Source organism: Harpia harpyja, chromosome 4 (genome assembly GCF_026419915.1).
Source record: "Harpia harpyja isolate bHarHar1 chromosome 4, bHarHar1 primary haplotype, whole genome shotgun sequence".
NCBI lineage: Eukaryota > Metazoa > Chordata > Aves > Accipitriformes > Accipitridae > Harpia > Harpia harpyja.
The window spans coordinates 15609758-15633297 of NC_068943.1; the positions used below are offsets into that span (position 1 = coordinate 15609758).

The 23540-nt window shown below is 41.6% G+C and overlaps 1 protein-coding gene across 3 annotated transcripts in view; it reads right to left on the reverse strand.

Moving 5' to 3' along the window:
* Positions 1–19594: 19594 nt before the first annotated feature.
* NDFIP2 (Nedd4 family interacting protein 2) overlaps positions 19595–23540 on the reverse strand; it is a 49167-nt gene continuing 45221 nt past the window's right edge. For 2 of the 3 annotated variants that reach the window (XM_052785912.1, XM_052785911.1), the window contains 2 exons: positions 23283–23388; positions 19595–21419 (listed from right to left, as the gene is read on the reverse strand). In XM_052785912.1, the coding sequence (XP_052641872.1) occupies positions 23285–23388 (104 nt within the window). In that variant the 3' untranslated portion in view covers positions 19595–21419; positions 23283–23284. Of the gene's footprint in view, positions 21420–22410; positions 22474–23282; positions 23389–23540 lie in introns of all 3 variants that reach the window. The other variant, XR_008234954.1, reaches the window with a different exon arrangement.

A 23540-nucleotide genomic window follows, 5' to 3' on the forward strand; every position in this document is an offset into this window, starting at 1 on the left:
CTCGAGGTGTGAGGCTGGCCCCAGAACTACAGGCAGCGCCTGTCCTTGCACTGTATGTAGGGGCTCTGTTGTTACTTTCACTAGACTCACGCTCAGGCTCGTCACCACCTCCCACTTTTGGTCTTTTCCTTCTCTCACCCTCCCTCTGCATCTGTTTCTGTGCTCCTCCGCATCTCCCTGCCCCACTGCACCGCCATCAGCCCCTGCCCAGCTCTGCTCTTGTCCCTCTGTCTCCTCCTGGGCATGACCTGCCCAGAGCCCCGTTAGCTCCTGCTCCACACAGCCGAGACAAGAGCTGCTGGGCCCATCCAGAGCTCCTTCCCCACCAGCATGGCAGCAAACTGTCCCCCAGGCACCGCTGTTGTCGTTGGGGTGCGGGGAAGGATGGCTTCTCATCTGCAGGGGACGGCTCCTCCCAGCCCCAGCCCCAGCCCCAGCTCCTGCTCGCCCTCCCTATGCCCCACCAGTAGTGGAAGGCTGCAGCCAGCAAAGGCAGACTCGTTGGCTGAAAACATATTAGACCATGGACGCCTACTTCCAGCAGGACATTTTTTTCCTACACAGCCCAAATTTTCTCACAGACAAAGGGTCTCTTGCATCGCTGTGAGTGGGGAACGGTGTGCTGCAGCGGGGAGCAGAAGTGGGAGACCATGGAGAACGATTCATCCCTCTGAGCACAGGAGCAACACAAGAGGCAGGAAGATGGCCCAGTTTTGTAATGTGCCCAAGGAGAAACTCAGGAACCGTAGCTTTCTGAAAAATCACACCTATAGCTATGTGACCCCTTTTTTCCCTTATTCGAAATCCTGTATCATCTTTTTCCCCATACACACGCATGTCTTCTTATGTATTGTCCCAGCTAAAACAACAGTATTTGCCCTACAAACGCCACAGAGAAAAGCTACAAATGCTATTTATGCTTAGAGCATGGGTTTTTTTCTTCCAGTAGAATTTAAATCTTTTTCTGCAATTAGCTTCCAAAGGGTTAACTTAGGATGATTTTAAAAAAAATACAATAAAAGCTTACAGCTCCTGAGATAGTATCAGCCCATTAAACATAGGTAAGAATATGAGAGGGAAAGAGAAGGGAACAGATATTATATATGTAAGGAAAATTAAAACTCAGGATGTTGGGCGTGGGGGGAATGTGCTTTGAAGTACAAAAGATCCATTGTTAATGTGGGACAAAACCTCCCCAGTATGGGACAGAGATAAAAAGGAGGGAGTTTCTAACAGATCAAGGTCAACCAAGATATATGAATAACATAAATGCTATTAATCTCGTACAGCATGAATCAGAGAATTGCAGCAGGGTATAGCTGTGTGGCGGAGTTCATGGCATGAGTGTTTTATGCCACTTTGTATTAGATAATGAGCGTATTCATCACAGACTCCTACACATCATCCAAACTGGCAGAGAAGGAGCTTTAAGGAGCTTGAGAGAACAAATCAAAGAGCTGGATCTAAAGCTTAGAAAGGTAATAGGGATGTTCAAATACTGCCCCAAGTTTAGATATTTGCAAGCATCCATACAATCTGACTCTGCAGGAAATAGCGTGAGAAAGCAGCTCTTAGTTGGACAGCTTGCTGCTTATTATTTATGATGCTGCCTCTGTCATAACAGCCAATTTTACCAATTAGAAAAGATGTAGAGCAATACAGGAAAAGACTACACCAGAAAAAGTCTCTCTTTCTTGCCTTTTTTTTTTTTTCCTTTTAATTCTCATGGCTGCAAGTTCAGAGACACAAAGAGAATCAATTTTCATCTTGGAGGGCTTAATCTAAACATTGTTGGGAAGCAAGAGACTGAGCCATACTGGAGTCAAAAAGTACATAACCAGATGTAATTCTGATTTCACATGTTGCATTTCCACACATTTTAGTCTCCTGAAATTCCAGAGACACATGTGTTCCACAGGAGAAGCTTAAGGGATAATTTATCTTGGGGAGGAAGGAAATGAAAATGTAGACATGTGTGTATATAATTTTGACAACAATCTGCAACCAGATTGTTTGCAGTGGTTTGCACTTCCATTTATTTATTCCAAACAAACATTTTAACTCAATGACATGGATCTATGTAGCATGGTTTTCCTGATTGTTATGCTTTTCAGATTTTTGAAAGAAAGCTGAAATACAGTTGGGACCAAATTAAAATTCCAGAACCGACTAATTCCTTCTCCCTGAGGTTAGCAGGGTTTTCTCAGCATGAACCTAGACTTGCATTCAATTCTACATTTTGGTGCCGTGTAATCAATGGAAAAGGGCAAGCCCCATAATGGGGCCAGCTCTCCACAATGAGCACACCCAAACTTAAAAAAAGAGATTTTGAAAGAGGGGCTGGTTGGTTGTAACCCAGTAGCCTCTAGAGGCTACACTGCATTTGGAGCTATTCTGCAATACTCTGTCTATGCATATACATACATATATAAATACATACTCTGTGTGCATGTACGTATACACTACATATGCATGCATATGTGTATTGTACATATACATACATGCAATATGTACTATAAACTGCTTCTCTACCTGATCTTTAGGAGATATATTCTTTGAGCTTAGTGAAGAGAAGTTGGAGCAGGAGAGGGGGGAAATAAAAAGAGAAGGGCGGGCTGGAACGGTTCAAGGTAAAGCACCCCTTAGCAAATATCTGAGAACTGTTCAAAGGCAACACCAGTACTATGAGCATGAAAAATACCGTCACTTGTCCAGCTAACTTACAACGTGGGCTTGAGCAGGACGAGAAGAGCAATGGGAGATCAAAGGAAAAGCAGCAGGTTTGTTTAAAAACCATCAGCATGATCATCAGTTTGTGTAGAGAAAATCAGGCAAAAGCACAGAGCAAGATTCAGACCACCAAATTCTCCTTGTGGTTACCCGTATCCAAGTAGCCAAAGGATCCTGAAAGCCTGTATCGGCCAGCAGCACCAAAGCCTGAGGATCCTACGGTCTGTCCCCCAGTGCCTCCCTGGTGAGCCTGGGAGTTTCCAGAGCCCCTTGTCTTGAGCACACTCCTCTCTGGGAAGAGGCACCCGTCTTCCACGCAGGCTCTGCAAGCTCTTGCTTCATGTCCTGCAGACCTTATCTACACTACTGAATACAACAGGCCTGGGATGGCTAAATGCTCTTCCTCTTAAAATAGGTGCTTGCTGCATCCAGGGTCCCTTCTGGGAATTGCTCTGGTGTCCTACGCAGACGATGTCTCCAGAGAAGGCGTTTCAGCCTTCACCTACAAGTCGACCTAGAGAGCCCATGGTGCAGAGATGTACCCGGCCACCGGACTGCCCTGACACCAGGGCCTGCCACCTCCACTGATGGGGACAGCCATCAGGAGTGGGAGTCAGAGGAGAAGGAGGAGTCGGGGGCAGAGGAACCCCAACCCTCCAGGCTCATCGTCAGGGCACTAAGCTGAGAGGGGGGAATCATAAATATCAGACCCAGCTTCCGCAATTTTCTAGCCAATGAGTCTCTTAGATAAGACCCATTCCCAGTCTCCTTCCCCTCCCTGAAAACTGCTGGCTACACCAAGCAGTTACCCTCAAGCAGCCATTGCTCATGCAGAGCTGGGCTGCCCTAGTGAGGGGAAACTGAGGCAGCCTCTATTTCTGTAGGAGGGAAGGAACCACTGTGAAAGGAGGCACAAGAAACGGTGCATTCCCATGAAAAACTGAAGTGGGTCAGAGCATCTTCTTTCCAGCTATAGAGAATTAAAATAGGAATGCTTCACTTGTGACAGCAGCCCCACAAAGCTGGGGAGGCTGCGGGAGATGCTTCAACCTTCTCTCCTGCCCTGCCATACAGACGCTCAACCAGGGCGTAAGAACGAACAAAAAAAATGGTAATATTCAGTCTCATAGTTATGGAGTTGTGAATGTAACATTTGGGCGTTTTTTCAATGTAATTGCTACATTCTGTTTATTCAGATGTGCGAGACCAAAAAAACCCACCCCTCTCAGAGGCTTTTACCTCATAGTTAAATATAGTGGTGAAGCAGTTAACATGCTTATGTATCACCACGTTGGCATGGGGTTTTTATCTTTTATTGGCACCATTTTATCCCCGGAGACAATAGGAGATTGTTCTCGCTGTGTGTAAAAAGATCTTGTTCTGGCAAGTAGGGTTTTCCCAGTCAACAAGTTTAAAATCCTTGGTAAGGGAGATGGTTACCATGTTGGGACCGGCCTGCTAAGCATCTTCTCGTGGCAGCAATCGCTTCACCATTAACTGCTCCCAGGGCTGCTGCAGCACGGAGCCCATGCCTGCTGTCAAACGAGGCGGAGGAGAGCGCACCAAACCCGCAACCCTCTACTACACTGTTACTACAAAGACAGGGGGGAAAAAGCCGATTGATCTTCTCCAGACATAACCTATAGCGTAACTGTTAGAAACTACATGGTGAGAAGAAAATAAGTGTGCTTAGAAGCCCTTTCGTTTGCTAAAAAACCCCAAATCCATATGAAAACAAAGGCTCTGATTCTGTCCTTTGTGTGCTTTGTGTGCCCCAATATAAAAGATGTAGAGGATTTCCTTTTTAATTTGTATCTTCCTGGTTGTATAAATAGTGCAATACATAATTACAGCAGTCAGAGGCATTACGGATAAGGAGGTATTTACATCAGAGATGTACATACAAGATTATATGTGCATGGTAAATTTTTATCTCCATCTTTAAGTAAATATTATGCTTCATCCACACCCAAAGCCTTGGAAGAAAGCTGTTTTAGTGTAAACAATTAACTTCCTGGCCAACTGTTGAATTATTTGATGACTTGTTGCTGAGAAATTCAGATTCTGTACTGTCAAATACACCTTACAAATTTTGATTAGACAGATAATCCACACTAGATTCATCCAGACATTGTAGTTTATTTGTAGTCATACCACGGTGTTTGGCTGGCCTAATATTTCAGTTGTTCTCATTTGCAGAGGCTAGAAAGTGATTTGGTTGCTACCAGGTTTGCCAGCAATAAGAAATACAGGTATGAGCAATGGCAGCCTCTGTTGTATATTTCATGAGTGCCCACAGTTCAACCCTTCTGCAAAACGTGCTTCGGATCTCAGATTACATTGAAAAATAAAGTCTCTAGCAGTTGGAGCTGCTGTCAGCTTTCAAAATGTTTACTGAGTGTAAGGCGGTGCAACAGTGATTATAAACCCAACCAAACCCCCAGGCTCCACGGTGATATGAACCGCCTAGAAGGTCATAGCTGAACTGCGATCCTATAGCCATGACTATTTTCCAGATGCAATGAAATTCATCATCTTGCGGCAGACGGAAAATGAAAAGCTATCTCCTTGCCCTGCAGGGATCAACCTGCAGCTGCATTTCCCTCTCTGCCTTTTCTCTGCAAGGCCCAGCTAGCTATGGATGTGTCAATAAATTCTTTGGGTTTTTTCATTTTACTCAAGTCTTGGAAGTAAACCACTGAAAAAATTAAAAGGCATTTTTTTCAAAAGCAAAATGGGACTTGAAAAGAGGTGTCCTCATTGACATTAAACTAATCTGTTTCAGGGCAAACAAAATGTTCAAACAGCTGCACTTTGGTATCATTTGCAACATGAAGGCAGTAGTGCTGTTATTCAACAGCCTGCATGCAGGATTTGGGAGATACTGGTCCAACTTCTGTCTTTCCCTACTGGGATGTGAAATCCTCAGCAGCCATCTCTCAGGAGAGGATCCTGCCCGCCCCGACAAAGCAGCCCTGCTCTGCCAATCTCTCCTTCTGGAGCTGTTCCACCCCTTTGTATAAAGTAATTACTTAAATATACATTGAACAAAGAGAGAGGGAAATGACTTTGAGGCCTACCAGTTAGGGCACTCTACTGGGAGGTAAAGCAAACCAGTGAATAATTCATTAATGATGTTGTTATTTCAGTGACCCAATAAATTTTTATTGGGGAAGAAAAAGTCATCATCAGGGACTGTGAAAATAACCCCCAGACACCTTGTTACTTGGGGGCACCGTTTTGGGGGGGGGGGGGGTAATTGTCATAGTTAAATGGATACGAATTACAAAATCCCCTGCGCAGGTGAAATGAGAATTGAAGCCTCCCCAGGCAGGTGCTCTAGTGACAACATTTTTGGACGAAATGGGCAGTGGAGTTTGTTTCAGAGACTTAAAAAGGCTCACATCTTAAAAGAAAATAATTGCAACTAAGGCTTTTGAGGAACTGAAGTCATCCCAGATCTTTAATAAATTAATTAAACATTGGGCCTAACTGCAGAGTTCCTGAGCTAATTGTTTTAAAAGCATCCTCCCTGCTTTATTTGGAAGCTCTGGATGCCAGTGACAGGGTACATCTGGGTCCTGCTGCTGTCTGGCATGGCTCCTTTGCTTGCTGACACCACAGCTCATGAAGACTGGAGGTGCCAGCTGGGCAGATAGACCACCTGAGAGCAACTTAGCTGCCACAAAAATCAAGAATAAACTCACACGTTTCCAGATATGTAAGAAAAGGAAGAAGACCAAGATGCTTGATGGTACCACGTTACAGGCCCCAAGTCGTGCTGAAGAAGGAACTGGAAAACGCAGCTTAATGAACCAAGTGTCATCAGTGATAATGACCATGTCTGTCAAGGAACTTTACGCCCGTAATATTTTCAGCTTCAAACCACAGTTAAGCAAAGGGAGGCTGGCTGGCTACAAAAGGTAAGCTATGGCAACAAAAAGCACGTTGTTGGAGGATTTAGACATTCCTGCTGCAGAAAAAGGTGACACAGTGCCCTGAGGAGAGCTCCTTGTCCCACCTCCTCCTGGCCATGGAGAAGTGTCCCTCTGCCTTCCAGAGCCTGAAAACTTTGCCATCTGTTCTCACTTGAGGAAAATTCTCATTTTATCTTTTCCATTTGTTTTAAGCTGGTTTTAAACAGGAGAGGCTCAAAATACAGGCTGTGCAATAGCATATGATACAGTTAATTTCTCTCGCCATCTAATGTTAACAACATATGGAGGCTGGCCTGAGCTGCCAAGGACATAAATCTATCCTTGCCTCCTGGTTCGTTCACTGAATCTCCATTTTTTATTACTGCACATTCCTCCACAGGACTTCACCAAAACACCTGGTGGGGACCTTCCAGAGGAATGAATCTCACTGCACAGAAGAGACTCCTCTTCCATCCACCCCCCCAAAAAAACCCCATCTCACATCAATCTCCTTTCCCCCAAATCCAGATTCCCATTTCCATTGATAAAGCACATTCCATTAATAAAATTGATTCAGGTTTACAGTGTTATACAAACATCTACAACGCGGTGTTTCTTTAACGTTGTTTGATTTGTGGGTGACTTCAGAGCTCCTGACGGCAAGGGCCATTAGCATCAGCTAGAGCCAAAGCGATGGCAGGCAGGTATTGTGCAAGCTTCCTTGCCATTTTGCCAGCTGACCTCGCTCCTGACCCGCCAGTTCGCTGCTATACCCTTCCCATGCCAAACTATGCAGCGGTTTTGAGATGCACACAAATAAACTATCAGGCTCTTTCCAACACGCTGAATTAACCGATGTTTGAATTCAAGTTTCAGGATGAAGATGTTTACACAAACCTTGAACTGTATCGCAGCCAAAATCTGGCATTTCAAGGCCACTTGTTCAAATGGGTATCACTCTTGTACCCTTTATTCGTTACTGTAGAGAAACAGCAGGTGTAATATTGGGAAGCAAATTGTAATGACAATTTTTTACAGAGTGGCAAATGGGCCTACAGGGAAGCTCACTGGAAAACCACTGGAACACCACTGGAACAGGGAGGGATCCTGCAAACTTGAAATGGGCATTTTTCTTTCATTTTTCAAGTACAACTTCAAGACAAATGTGGGTGTTCTTGTTCTTCTCCCCGCGTACAGCATTAAACTATGCATTTTTAGGTACCATAGACATGAAAGATGGACTCTGCTTGCAATCAACACGTGCATCTGGTCTGTCACGAAGCCTGTATGTGAACGCTAAAATGGAACAAAGTCCGAGATGCGAAACCCACACCTGCCTCAGGTCAAACCAGATGTTAATCAATGCTTGTTTATTACCCTCTCTATGTATCCTGTGTCTTTACAGCATATGTAATGTACACATTTCATTTTCACTCTAGCAGTACGAATATCTTTCGAGTCTATCAGAGATGGAGGACGAAGCTGTCATCAGGACAGCCTATGAACTCCTTTCTCTTAAAGCAAAAGTTAAGTAACTACAGTTTACTGGTGATGTTTTCCGTAAAAAGTCGTAGCTAACTGTCCGCGGGACAAATTCTGACCAGAGTTCTCAATAGAAGTTAACTCAAGAATATTTTCATTAAAAACACCTGACTGCATAACCTTGAGGAATAACTCTGTTTTTCAGTATTTACTGAAGTATCATATGACGAACTGGATTATTCATTAGAAACTTCTTTTGCCACATTGTCTTGCATAGTATAAAGTCATCTGGGTTTCAAAGAACGTGTAATGTTACATCTTAACTTCACCTTTTTCAGTCACTTTTGTTTATTATTTTGACCCAGGTTTGGGGCTTCCCCCCCCCCCCCCCCCCCCAGTTCTAGTTCTTAATTCCCTTTTCGTGAATCCATTAAGCCCAAAGAATACCAACATGCAATCAATATTATTTCAGGGAAGTGTCTTGTCTTTGTATGGAGAAATTAAGCCAGAGTTTCCTGTGTTTGGAGAAAACCCCCGACCCTGGGAGAGGCCGGCGGCAGCAGCAGGAGCGAGCGCTGTTACACCCCAGACAGACAGACGCTGGGATCTCCCTGTGCAAAGCACGGCTCGCCAGATCCAAACCCGTCGCTTTTTAGGTGCTCGGACGCACCACATGTTTCAAAAGCAGTGAAAGAAAGGACGCTGGACGCTGCAAATGCTATTTTATCGCTATGTCAACAATAGTACGGGCCTCGGTGTTTAGCAAGAGCTGTTTGCTTTAGGCCTGAGAAGTCTCTCGTCAGCCAGGGCAGACCGAACACGCCACCGGTTTCGCCACAAGGTGCCTACATTTTTGTGTGTTGATACAGCAAGGTGCAGAAATGCCGCGTCCAGCCGCCGTATTTCACGCTGGTGAGTTTGCATCAAGCTCTGGCTGCCTCGGTTGGGTCCCACCGAGAGGGAACGGGGAGGGGAGGGCAAGGGGGGGGGGGGGGCGGCCGCGGTGCTCCCTCCCATCCACGCTACCTGCCAGTGTGGAAAGGAGTCTCACAAATAGGTCGCTCATTAAAAGTTTATATAGCTGAATTCAGGAACCTTCCTCTCTGTGGAACAATGGCAAATGAAAGAAAAAGAAAAAAAAAAAAAAAAGAAAAAAGGTTTTTATTGAGCCTTCTGGGTGGGCACAACCACCAGGCCTGAACGCGAAGCCCAGGTGAAGCATTGCCTTCCAGATACCCATCCAGCCCCTCAGACTGCAACCGTTTCTCATTTACCCTTGTGTCAACAGCTTTGCAATCCTTTCTGTACCTCTTTACAGAAACCCAAAGGAGGGAAACTTGACTACAATATTAAATGAGTCACATTTGCTGTGTTTTCTTTTTAACCAAAAACACTAATTGAGATTTTTTTTTTTTTAATCAGACTAAACCCCAGTGCTACAAAAAGAGACCTCTCTTCTTAACTCCCCCTCTCTTCACAAGCAAAGGGACCACTTACAAACGCAAAGCGAAGATTATGTGCTAACGTTGGCACAATTTGAGGCCTTACAGCTTGTGAAACTCTCCAAAACGTGGTCTCTCTGGCTGGGCAGGGTGAGCGCATTTGGTAACACTCCTTCCTTTCATAGTTGTTCGAACCCAGGGATATTTTCAGAGCTCGCTGCAACTCCCTTCCTTTGTACGGAAGCCAGCCCGCCAGAAGATGGGACGCGGAGCAGAGCCGGGAGCAGGGACACACTCCTATGCTGCACAGGATGAAAATTAAATATTAACGTGCACTTTCTGCTGCCTGCCTGCAAGTCACACAGTCACAGCATTTTAACTTGTATAGTGGTGGCGAAGGCAGGTTTGAGCTTTGAAGTGGTGGTAGACCCTCCTGTTCCCCAGTAGCCGCAAGTAAACGCTCCTTGAGTCCTTCATTTTACTGCACTACGTTTTGGATCACTTCTCATAATAGACTAAAATGTTCAGGCTTAACCTTCCAATTCACAAGAAAATCCTGCTTAGTTTGGAGCAACTGAATCAGTTTCCTGGAGCTGGGAGAGGGAATCTACACAACTTCTTAAACAGTATAGAGGCTTCTTCCAGGGTTTTATCTGACTGAGCTTGCAGCTAAGTAAATTTGTGGCATCATGAAAATACGTTTTAAGGTTATGCCCATGGTGCTCAATGAAGGAGCCAGGGATTGAACGCAAGCACCAGAGCCCCGATCTTCTGCACTGCTTAGCTGTTAGGTCATTCTCTGGCACTATTTTGGACTGCTCTAGCTAAGCTCTCTCCCCATGACTGAACTTGGACGCAGTTCTGGCAAGAAACTCCCGAGTAGGCTCCCGACAGGCAGCATGGCTAAGACTGCATCAGGTTTGAATCTCTTTCCTCTGCTACTGTCTCAGTCCTCCAAACACTATCTCAGCAGCCTTGGAACCACTGAGCAATCCAAAATATTGCAGACCATCTGCTTCATGCTAGAAAAGCACCAGTCTGAAAAGCTGCAACATAGGCCATATTTCAGGTGTTTTGAACTAAAACATAAATGCAAAATAATACTCTGTCTTAGGATCCAACAGCAGCCAAGGCCACGTATATGCAGTGTGGATGCAGCCAGCCTGCTGCAGGTCTGCTGGATCGCAGCAGTGTAGACGTAAGTCACTCTGCACCATTGGCCTTGGGGCCAAGGATCCCTTTCTGCAGCTGAGTTATTTAGCAGTGTACTAAGAGTCCCAGGCTGTCTCTGAAAATAGATTTAATTCATGACAGTGCAAGTCCCTAAGCCCTACCTAGAAAGCATTGTCTAGCTGCTGAGCAGCACTCCTGCAGCAGGTTTGTTATTCTTCATGCCAAGCTGCTAAGTAAGACTTGAAACTGGTAGATCTCTTACTTTCGCAGGGGGAGAATTCAAGAATCAAATGGGGCTGTAGGTCTCAGAGCACTTGGGTGACCTCTTGAAATCTCAAAATTACTAAAGTGCCAGTTAATCCCAAAATAACAGCTACAAATACCGTTCATAAACTAGGTAAACAAGCTGGGAACAGGACAAATTTTGACTAGCAGCTAGCTGCATGGCACTCTTAACACATCTTGCCAGCTCTATCGTGAAAACACACAGCCACCCCAAGCCATACCAAAAAGGAGCCTGGCCATGGAAGCTGGTTTCTCTGGTCTTCATAAAGAACTTAGCCACTCTAATCACAACAAATACCAAAATGCTGGGGAAAGGAGTCCCGCAGCTCAATGGCATCTTTTGTTAAAAAAATTTGACACTGCGTACTTGCTTCATTATGTCCCCTCAGCTCTCGGATGAGAAGGGAGTGAACAGCTGATCCTTATTTACTTGTGAAACAAAGTCTGTAGGAAAACAGGATTTCACAAAGCTCAAACCATTTCATTCGAAACACCATAGACTGAAGTCCATTGCCAAATACGAGGCAGGATCCTGGGGGAACCCAGGGGACTGGCAACTCTGGAAGTTGCGGTATCCTCAGCCACAGGACAGATGTCCCCAAAGAGCGGAAACACTGGAAGCTGGGGCAAATTGCTCAACTGAATTTCAAAGAAAGAAAAGCAATTTTTCTATAAAAGAGGAACTCTTCAGCAAGCTCCAGTGTGACCAAAATCTATTGTTTTCTTAAGAACCTGCAGGGCACATTTTTTAAAAGGTACTGAAAGGTGCAGTCTACAGTCCAAATACTTTTCAACACTGATTCAGTTGACTCCATTTTGGACATACAGCTTTGGGTGGAAAAAAGCATCATTCGCAGATGCATCTCCTGATCTGACTACAGAGTAATCCTTGGTGACTAGCTTACACTAGATGACTAAACTTTTAGGCAAATGAAATTAGATGGCGTGAGTCCTGCTGCAAGTGATCCAGCTATTTAAACCTACAGTTAGTCTGAAATGGGAATCACAGGAGAATACCCAGGTGCCACATATGGAGGAAGAGACCTCATGGAAGTGACAATTTTGGGAACAAGTAAGAGAATTCACAGCATCCAGTGCTCTGAGCACTAAGATGCTTAAACAAGCTGGCAGGAAAGAGTGGAAGACGCACCATCCCTTTTCAGTGTTGGAAATATGGACAATTCATTAGAGATTGGACAGTCTTTTTCTCAAAGTGCTTTCTCCCCTTTGTCACTTGACAGCTGAGCAGTTTGCAGGGCTGCTCCGTAACCCAGCGACCTGGGTTACATCCCTCCTCATGCCAGGATTCACCAGCCAAGAGACAGGTCAGAGCTCTGGGGTGCTGTGGAAGGAGCCACTGAGCACATCCCTCATTGAAACTCGGTCAGTGATGATGCCGAATGAGGATAACTAAGCGCTGGGACAAGTCACTCAGGGAGCGTGGGGAATCGCTGTGGTCTGGGGTTTTCAAGACCCAGCTGACAAAGTCTTAAGCAATGTGGTCTGAATTCAGCGCTGGCCTGCTTTGAACAGGACCTTGCAGCAGTTTACCTTCTGTGGTCCCCTCCGACCCAAATGACTGATTCTGCAGTGAGTGTGGAAACTAGTGGTCCAAAGGAAAGCAGCTAAGAGGCTACCCAACCCTTTAAACTAGCTATAGTACTCAGATAGGGGCTGGGATATTCAGGGAAGGAAATTTTTGTTCATGCTAAACATAGAAATAATCCTAAGAGCAGGAGCTCGGCTTCAACCTGTTGTATACCCAAGCAATACACCTAAAACTGGGTTCATAAAGGAACTTAAATGTTATATACATCAGCCTGATACTCATTTCTCACTACACGAAAAAAGATCTAGTTAACAGGGATACTCAAGATGTGCTGAAGAACGTGATGTTGATGCTCAGACTGGCCCAAAAGGCATATGCTTGAGCCTGACTAAGTTCGTTTTACCCAAGTTAAAACCAGCCATGTCAGATCCAAGCTGGCTCCCTATTGACATTTCTGCACAATATTTCCCAGTAGTCCAGATACTAGAGAGACAGCCTAGGACAGCTCTGCATGCAGCTAGCTCAGTTGCAAAGGACTTACTAGCTCAGGATCTGGGACGTAGGGTGGCTGTGATAACTTTCCCAAACTCAAACCTAAATCAAGGCTCGTAGCAGTATAGTTGCCATGACTCAACTGATGAGCGCAGAGCTGACAGCCAAACAAGACCAGTGCAGGTGTCAGCCCCTGGCATTCACTCATTCATCCCACAGATAAGCTGCCTCTGGATAGCTGAGAGTTAACCATATGGTATTTCTCATTTGAAGGGCAAAACAATTCTGTACTAATCAGGAGCACAAATACTACCGGATTGCATTTTATGCATTTCTCAAGCCCCAAATCTGGATTAAATCTCACACACTAGCTGTTTAATCACTTTTGTAACACAGATGCTGTATAATTAGAAGCTCTAAAAAAGATGAGGAGCGGGACTGTGCTAAACACTACACAAGCATTAACACAGGCCTCAAAAACCAGAACAGAAAAAAACCAAGGAAATAAAGATGCAAAAATCACCATTATCACTGCAATTTACAGTTTAGGGCTGAGATGCAGAATAAATGCTCTGCTGAAACTTCCAAAGCAAACCAAAAGCAAACCTCACTAGATTTTTTTTTTTTTTAAATATACACCATCTTTTGTCTTGATAACATAACAGAAATGTATACTACATGCACATAAAATACAGTAGGTCACTTTATAGGCATTGACCACAGAGATCAAATTCTGTATGTAGTACTTCTATAGCCCAAGTATCATCACGAGAAAGACTTTATAAAATCTGCAGGGAAATAACAAACTTACAAAAAATGCTCTGTGATAATATTTACTGGCAGCACACATAGGAATCACCAAGTTCATAGAATAGTTTGGGTTGGAAGGGACCTTTAAAAATCATCTAGTCCAACCCCCCTGCAGCGAGCAGGGACATCTTCAACTAGATCAGGTTGCTCAGAGCCCTGTCCAACCTGACCTTCAATGTTGCCAGGGATGGGGCATCTACCACCTCTCTGGGCAACCTGTGCCAGTGGTTCACCACCCTCATTGTAAAAAAATTCTGCCTTATATCTAGTCTGACTCTACCCTCTTTTCATTTAAAACCATTACCCCTTGTCCTATCGCAGCAGGCCCTGCTAAAATGTTTGTCCCCATCTTTCTCATAGGCCCCCTTTAAGTACTGATATGCTGCAATAAGGTCTCCTCAGAGTCTTCTGTTCTCCAGGCTGAACAGAACCAGCTCTCTCAGCCTTTCCTCATAGGAGAGGTGTTCCATCTCTCCAATCATTTTGTGGCCCTCCTCTGGACTCACTCCAACAGGTCCATGTCTTTCTTATGCTGGGGACCCTGAGGCTTGATGCAGTACTCCAGGTGGGGTCTCACGAGAGTGGAGTAGAGGGGGAGAATCACCTCCCTCGACCCGCTGGCCACGCTTCTTTTGATGCAGCCCAGGATACGGTTGGCTTTCTGGGTTGCAAACGCACGTTGCCAGGTCACGATGAGCTTCTTGTCAACCAACATCCCCAAGTCCTTCTCAGGGTTGCTCTCAATCCATTCTCTGCTGAGCCTGTATTTGTGCTTGGGATTTCCCCGACCCATGTGCAGGACCTTGCACAGTTGTTTGATTTTTTGAAAGCAAAAAGCAAATGAAGAAGAAATTATCTTCCCATAGTCTAAAATTATTCATTTTTATACTACAGAATCAACAAAGCTGAAGGATCTTCTTGCATTATGCATCTTCCAGAGAATTGAGGTGGGCAAGAATTATGCATCTTGCATTACACATAGTTGTCGAGTTAACATATATAACCCAGTCTTAAGAACTGTACTCACTTCACAACATCCCATTGAAGAGTCTGATCACAGAGGTAAAAAGAAAACCCCAATACCTTACCGAAGACATTTCTCTGAAAACGGCAAGTACACAAAATTTTAAGTTAGTTATTATTGTAGAATAGATACCTTCTTCTACTTACAAAATCATTAATTTTCTTTGTAGGGATTTTTTATAACATGGATTATATGTATGCTAACTGTGGGAAGACTAAATACAAATTCAATTGTAAGAGCATAATTGGAAGGACACTTTCTTCTGCTGAGTTTTTATTAACGCTGATGTTTTGCAAGGCAAGACTTTGCAGAACTGAAGTTGCTTTTGCATGAGCGGCCATGATAAAAGTTGAAAAGCTGAAAGACTGATACTGGGGGGGGGGGGCTTTTGCTTTATTTCTTGGGTATGCATTCTTGATTAATTTGATTCTTAAATTCTTGATAACTCATTGCTCTTGAAACCTCCCTAAGTAATTTTCACGTTCACAGTTCAAAGAAGCATGACCCTCTAAGAACAACCAAATTAAGTGACTCAGCCATTGAGAACTGCAACATTCACCCTTTCGCTGTCTACAGGCCCCAAAGGAAAAAAAAATCCATACAAATTAAAGGTAAAAAATCAAAGCCAGAAGCAAGTAAAAAACCACTCCAACATGAAACATTTAACACACTACTTGAAATTTTTCATTCACTGAAATATGTATTATATTAGACACTATTAGTAAGAACTATTAGCGTTCTGGGCTATGTTACTCCTACAGCTGTTGCTGTTAGTGGATAGATAACATTCACAGTAAGCAGCAGTTTCTCTTAAAAAGTGCAAATTTTATGAGTAAAATTCCTAAGAAGCCAGTCACAAGTCTTAGTGACCCCTTTGTACCAGGCAGTTATACAGAGGTCTAGTCAAGATCAGGAGCAAGTATTCATGAATGCATTGCGTCCATCTAAGAGATTTTAAAAAACATCCTGGGAGGGAACATGTCTTTTTCCATCCTAAACTGAACCTCATGGAGCTACCATACTAAGCGAAATGGTAAGCAAGCTGCCCAGCATCACAAAATTTAGGTACACAAAGTGGCTGGTCAACTGAGGAGGAAGGGGGTGAGGACTGCACTCAAGTGTGCTCCCACCATCTTGCCAGAAACACCTTGTTACGTCAGCTGTTGCAAACCCAGAGTTAAAGGTCCAAGCACTCCTCGTTTCTCTTGCTCCCTTCACAGTGAATCTCTGCTTAATATGCAGCAATCTCAGCTTCAACCTGTGACGTATCTGGAGCACACTTGCGTAGCAGCACTCACCATCCTTATGAAGGAGGAATCAGGCAGAGCCAAGCCATATGTTACCCGCCAAGTCCAACACATCATGTCAGCTTTCAGTCAGAATTCAGAAACATTTAAGTCTCCTGAATGCATACACTTAAAGTGTTGTAACCACAGGATTATGCCGTCAGTGTTTCTTGCATTTAACATATGCCCATGTTATGATCAACACCAGCAAAACTGGAATAAGTGTTACAAGTTTCCTACAAAAAACCCAACAAAACAAAACAAAAAAAAACCAAAAAACCACCGAAACTTTGACTCCTCAGGGAAAAAATAGCAGCACTTGAAAATCCAAAGTCGAGTAACACTACAACTGATGGCCGACAATTATTTACAATAGAAATTCCCAGTTTTGCTTAACCAGTGTCAGACTATCCTGAAAGTAACAGCTTTTAAGTGGAATCTGATTCACATTTCGGGTAGAAAGAGTATCAAGGCTTATGAATGTAATCTGCAGAAATGATTTCCATTGTTCTGTGTATACAGAGAAGTGAACTAATAGGGCTGTCTTCAGAAGTTCCTTGTTCCAAGAGGTAGAGGTAAATTTGATCCATCAAAAACAACTCATCATCCTTTAAGACAAAAATCCATATGAAAACTTTCTATGAAAGTTGCAAGAGACATTGTCAAATTAATTCATTAATTAGAAGTCAGAGACTCAAAGAGCAGACCAGCTAAGCAATAGTCCTGCAGGTGCTCGTGCTACCAATTAGCCAACGACTGGCACTGGCTTTATTCCAGTAATGCTTCCACCAGTAAGACCTGCAGACTTCGCTCAAACACCTGGTCACTACTAATGGAAAAAATGCACCTAAGGCTTCAGACTCCAGGAGCGAGCTCTCACCAGCTACGTACAGCAGCAGCAGAAGTGGACTGACCAGCAACGTTACTGCAATTATATTAAACAACAAGAGTCAATTAATGAACACATGCAAGTGAAGCTTGCTTTATAGTTATTTTACTAATAAACAATTTATAGCAGCAGCGGTCTGTTCCATGTGCAACTGGGCATTTGGAAGTCATGGGACTACACCAACCCAGAAAATTAAGAAGGATGGGCATCTGTGCAGCCATGTATAATGAAGAATCAATGAACAACTTCTCGTATTACACTAAGGATACCCCCGCAAACACTGTGTTTCTTTGACCACAAGAAAAATTAAGAGTGAAGACTACACGAACAGCTGTAAAAACATGGGGATAACTGTAACTATGCCTCAATATAAAAGAACTAAAATGTTTTAAACTTTTTTGAATATATACCTTTCTGGTTTAGGCAAAAAAAATTACAAACAATAGCTGGAAAGCTGATGCTGTTTGCAATACTTTTAAGCCTCACTGCATGCAAGTTTCCTTAGGTAGAAAATATACCACAGGCAAAAATCCAGGAAAGCTGACTTTTCTTTCATTTGGGAAGGGTGGGGAAAAAAAAAACCCAACAATTACATATCAGAAAAAAGTTTAAAGTTGATCATGCAGACACTTCAGGAGCTAAAGGAAAATATACCTAAAACAAATTCTGCCACTGTTTTAATTCCACTTGCATATGCAATACTTACAACAGGTAGATGGTGCAGTCACATATTTTAAGCATTTTCAGTTGTCTGAAAGTCATTGATTTTAAAAAGTTGGCTTACTTGTAAAATATGGATGTATAAAAATACGAAGCATCACTGCAGTTAAGAATAAAAAGTTAGAAATTGCTAGGTGGTTATTTATTAACTGCAGCCAACATGCAGTAGGGCAGCCTTCTGCCTGTCCTTGTGGGGTGCATAACAAGTGCACAGAGGAAGAAAGGGCATGGAAGTGGAAAGGATATGCTAAGCAGAGAAGATACAGATGCTAAAAGTATCCTTAGAAGTATAAAGGAAAAAGATAAGGATGTTGGGATGGTAGAAAAGAACAACATACATAGGACAAACATACACTGGACTCCACTGCTTCTGGGTAGCTGTGCACATATACTAATCACATTTTAGCATAATTAGAATTTTCTTTTCCTTATTGAGAGACTTATCTATTTCCATACCAGAGGTTATTCACCTTCTCTTCAAAAATCCAGGACGCAATAGTAGTTTCATGAGATGAACTTTTTGTTCAAGTGAACAATGCGAGCAATCACACAGGAGGGACTAATGCAGAGTTTTATGGGAAAATGTTCTCAAAAAGTAGAAAAGAGATTAAAAGCTTTCTGATGTTAGGATAGCACATTAATAAAACCACTTTTCCTCACCTGTTGTCATTGTTCAAAGGGAGGGAAGCAGACCCAGAAAGAGCAGGGTGTTGAAACCAGATTAAAAGGTGTTGCAGGATGAGGACGGTGTCCATACTCCAGGTGAGATAGCAAAGAGAATGCTTGGAGACAACCTCCTCTCTGTAAGAGGACTGGAAGTGTGAGTGATGGGTCATTTCTGAAACGCGTTAATAAGAGTTGCAGGCTACTTGAATCATAATTCGAGATGTCCATGTTCCTGTAGTGTCCACATCAATAAAAGTAGATGACAAAACTAAAGAAATTACATTCGTGACAGTTGCTTGAATAAAATGGAATTTTCTCTCCCCACCTCCCCTCCCCCAGCTGTTTTTACCCCAAACTTCAAAGCCTTATTTGCATTCATACAAAATCTGTTTACAGTCAACTTCACTGCAGTAGTGGAGCCCCCCCCCCGCCCCTCCCCAGCTAAGACACAAAGCAAAGCTGGCCAGGTGTCTCTAAACCACAGAGCCAGCTGCTCCTAACCAAGCTCACAGGAAATAGCAAGGAAAATATGCAGCATTTGACACATCTGGAATAGATTGCAGAGTCTTTGAAAACAGTGTCCCAATTCCCTTCCTCCTGCTGATGAGATTTCAGGCTACCAAACTGCTGCATCAACTATAGAGGATTAGATAACGTGTACATTTTTAACCCTACATATTCTTTCTGTCAAAATGAGGACTTTTCCAAGCTACTCCAGGAAAAAAAAAAAACCACCAAAAAAAAAGCAAAAAAACCCAAACAAACCAACCACAACAAAACCAAGTATCTGTATGAAGCTTTCTGTAAAATGCAGTGGAGCAAAAAGAAATAATTCAGTCAGAAGACTGCTACTTAATTTGAGAAAATTGATAGAGTTGGAAAATAGTACTAGTTGATATTGGTAAACATAGAAAATGAATCAATATTGCATGCTTTGCAGAGTTGTATCAACTCATTAGAAGACATGTCCTTACATATTGTTGCCATAAAACACAAGATGAAAAGAAGAGTAGAGAGGATTGGTTAGTACCTATTTTGCCAAGTAATTTGTCTATAATTCCACGTTGACACAAATATTGCAGCATGCATTTTTCAACGTGAAATACAAAAAAACCAAAAAGCATAAGTCTTAACTAGCAAAACAAAGCAATGTTTTATTATCCGCTTCTTTTTCATATGGACAATGAATGCAAAAGAACACAGAAACGAACAGGTAAGTTTAGAAGGAAATCCCAATCAGATATTGAACATAATACTTAATTTTATTCTTTCCATCAAAAGCTGGGAAGTGGAGGTGCCCCTAAATTTTTAGTCACTTTCAGTATCTCTGAAAGATTAAGAAAATGAATAATGTGACCAGTTTACATATGTCTATTTTAAACATTCATTATAGATACAAAACTGAATACAGCACTAGCTTAAAACAACATAAACCTCACTGGTTTTAATGTTAGTAATAAAAAGGCAGAATTCTAATATAAAAAGAAAAACTGGAGGAAAGTATTTGTATTTTTTTTCCTCAAAGGTGCAACCAACAACCAATGTATTTTTGAAACTGAGATTCCAGTTCTACAAAGGACTGCGAGATGTATTCTCCTACTTAAGGAGAAGCATAAATTTCAAACTTTAAAGGAAACCACACATGCATGAACAGTAGACAGTACCCTTTAAAGAGATGGTATTTTTAAGAAAGTAATGGCATACCTTAAACGAATAGTGGGAGAGGTGCAACACACATTTTCTACTTTCAGAGCTTTAAAAGATTTTTTTTTTTTCCTTCATAGATTATTTCCAAGATTACCTTACAATTACATTAGTTTATTCTTAGGAAGTGGCAAAGTACTTATTCTAAACAAGCGTTGTAAGACAGCTATATGAATTTTTTTTGAGAAGCCCTTAGGGTGGATGTTTTATTTATACTGAACTCAAGACTTCTTAAACAGAGACAGTGTTATAACCCAGGGAATACATTTGCAATACTCTTGTTTCAGGAACAGAAGTGCACCTACGAGGATCCAACTGCATAACCAAGGACTAAAGATGTAAGGCTGTCCATCCCTGCTAACATGAACAAACTCTATCTTTTAAAGGGGTCATGCATATGAATAACGACTTTCAGGCTCAAGCCCAAACCAGTTAATAATAATTCATGTGAGGAAAGTTAAGATGAGACAAATAATTCACTGCCTTTACCTCCAAAATTACACCTAATAGTAACTATACCCTTAATAGCCAATTAACAAAAAATATGTATGTAGCTCTAAGATTAAACAAAATTTAGAGAATATGCTGTTACAAAATATATTTTGACATATTTCCTAAGAAGCAATTCAAACAGTCATTTATGCAGAGTTATTTACAGGGGACTCAAAGTGGAGTATCAGTTTTAAGCAAACCAGTATATTGGTTTGAATTTGATAAAATATTGGTGAATACAAGTTCATGACAACAAGGAACTTTGGGGTTTAGTAAACTTAATGTTCTACACAATCATTAAATGAATCTAAATTATATAAAAAAACCCTGTCTGAACTGGTTAATCTGAATCATTTAATGCATTTCATTGTACTCAAAGTTCAGATCAACAAGTCAGTGGTACATACGTGCTGTGAAACAAGTTACCACTTAAGTCTTTCAGATACAACAAGCACAGATTAACCCAGTCTGACTGTACCTAATCTATACTAACAGATGGTTTGTTTGTACTTCAATACTATCTTTTCAATAAGCACATATACAAATGTGCTAAAACAAAAGGCAGCAATTATAAATATTTACTAGGATGACCAGCACTGGTATTAGAGCATAAACCATCCTGCCATTCGTTTTTGAAGCCGTATCTTCACTAATTTGTCGTCTTGTTTTAGTAGTCTTCTATCCTATTAACTCGGAGGGTTACAGATCAGCTGGAAGTTGCACACTGGTATAGGAAAGGAATGTCTGTTCCATGCAGTCTAGAGATAAAGAAAGAGTTATACTTCAGTTCACCACAGTGATTCACCAGAATTAGCATTGCTAACTGATGTTAAACCTAGAAGCAGCAAAGAAGCAGCCTTTCCCTCCCCGCATGTCAGGATGGGAGGAAAAAGCAAAAACTTACTGTTATTTTGTTATCATTTAAAAAGAACACCTGATGATAATATTCTGTAACTGTAAAGATAATATTTGTTATTTATTAAAACTAATAGTCACTGTAGAAGAAGTTACCTGTCTATGCAAGAACAAAGACATTTAAGTGTAATGGCAATTAATTTGAACTTCTTATTTCAATACTTAAGAAGCTTCAAAAAAAAATAGTATTTACATGTCCCACTCTCTAAACACTCCACAGACCTTATCAGCCCATACATGTCAGTGATGCTTACAGGTAAAGGAAAAAAATCAAAGCCACTGACCTCAGGACAAATCTTTAACTTCAATTAATGCTGAATTAAATGGTATGTTGTCCCAAAGCAGAATTTTAACTGCAGGAGAGCAAAGAATCCTAGACCACATTATCCTACACTCTCATTATTCTCTTCAAGCTAGTTTTCAAATACCCATTAGTCCTACCAAGTATTTCTGAAATAGGTTTTTTTAAACTTTATTGTACTGAAAGCTAACATATTTTCAGTCTCATCTCTACAAATTTCGGTGTTCTGAAGAGGTTACCACGTTACTAAGAGAAGGAGTGGTATGTAACTATTGTAAAAAGGAAATGCTGCCATGTAGACACCAATTAAGGTTGGTTACTAAAAGGCAATATATGCCTTAGTTATTTAACTTTAACCTACCTCATAATTTTGACAAAATGGCACATTAAAAAGAAATATTATGTTACAGATATGTTAACAGATTTCTTCCATGATCAAGAACTATATAGTACAGCATAGATATTTATCATTAGCTGTTTTTAAATATATATCACTGTCATATAAAAGTAACCGTTTTTTTCTAGGCAAATACCGTCTCAGTTTTTTTCAGGCTTCAATGTCTTGCTGGTTACTTCATATTGATCCTGTGACCAATCTTGGAGAAAAGTTATGAAAAGCTGCTTTATTACAGCAAATATAGCTTCTCAGTTAAGTCAAAATACAGTATTTAAGCACTTTAAGTAAACTGCAGAGTAATGAAAATGCTACAGTACTTATTTCTAGGCTTAAATTTATCTCATCATGCAGTTTAAGTAAGAAGTTGAACACAAACTCAGACCCCTGGTTTAAGTTACACAATGAAGTCCAATAGATCCACCTAACGGATAAAAAGTATTACAAAAAAAAAAGTGGATATGTGCCAGACTGATTAGTCAGCTACCTGAAGGATATATAAAGCATGTTGTTGCATACACAATAATCATACTTGTACATGACTGTCTTAATCCAGTCATGTAAAGAGAAACAATACTCATCTATTGTTTGCATGTTCAGATCCATGTCAATCAGATTTAATATGCAGGCAGATTACTGTTTCCTAACTTGCTGAAATCAGGTTGACTACTAAAGCCAGTTTTCCAACACAAAGGACAGTATCCTGACAGGCAGCAGATACTGTTTCTTGCTTAGGAAAAGCAACAGGTTCCTCTTCCTTTTTGTTTCTGAACATTAGTTCCAGGGAGGACTGGAGACAACAAGGATACATTATTTACTTTCAAATTTCATGACTTATAGGGACTTTGGGTATTTCCAAGTCCATGTAGAATATAAACAACATTCATGATAGATGTTCAAAACCCATGCGACTTCCGTTTTGTGACAGAAGTTTGATTATTTATTTTGAATAAGTATTTCATTCTCCTCAGTTTTCCTGGGAGAGATAATCTTATCACCAAAATTACTTACCTTCAGTACAAGAAAAAAAATCTTGTTCTGTGAGCAGCTGCCATGCTTTCAGACATATTTCTGACTTTAAGATAATTAACAAAGCCTCGAAAGAACAGGAGGAGTCCTAAAAGTAGAAAATGCACAAAATGAAGTGTAACAACCTAAGTACACGCTAGCCCACATTATTCTTATTAAAATAATTTTTAAAAATCTAGATTATACTAAGTAAAGTGAGGTCTTTACGCAACAGTCTTCTGTTTTTATCCTGTGATATTA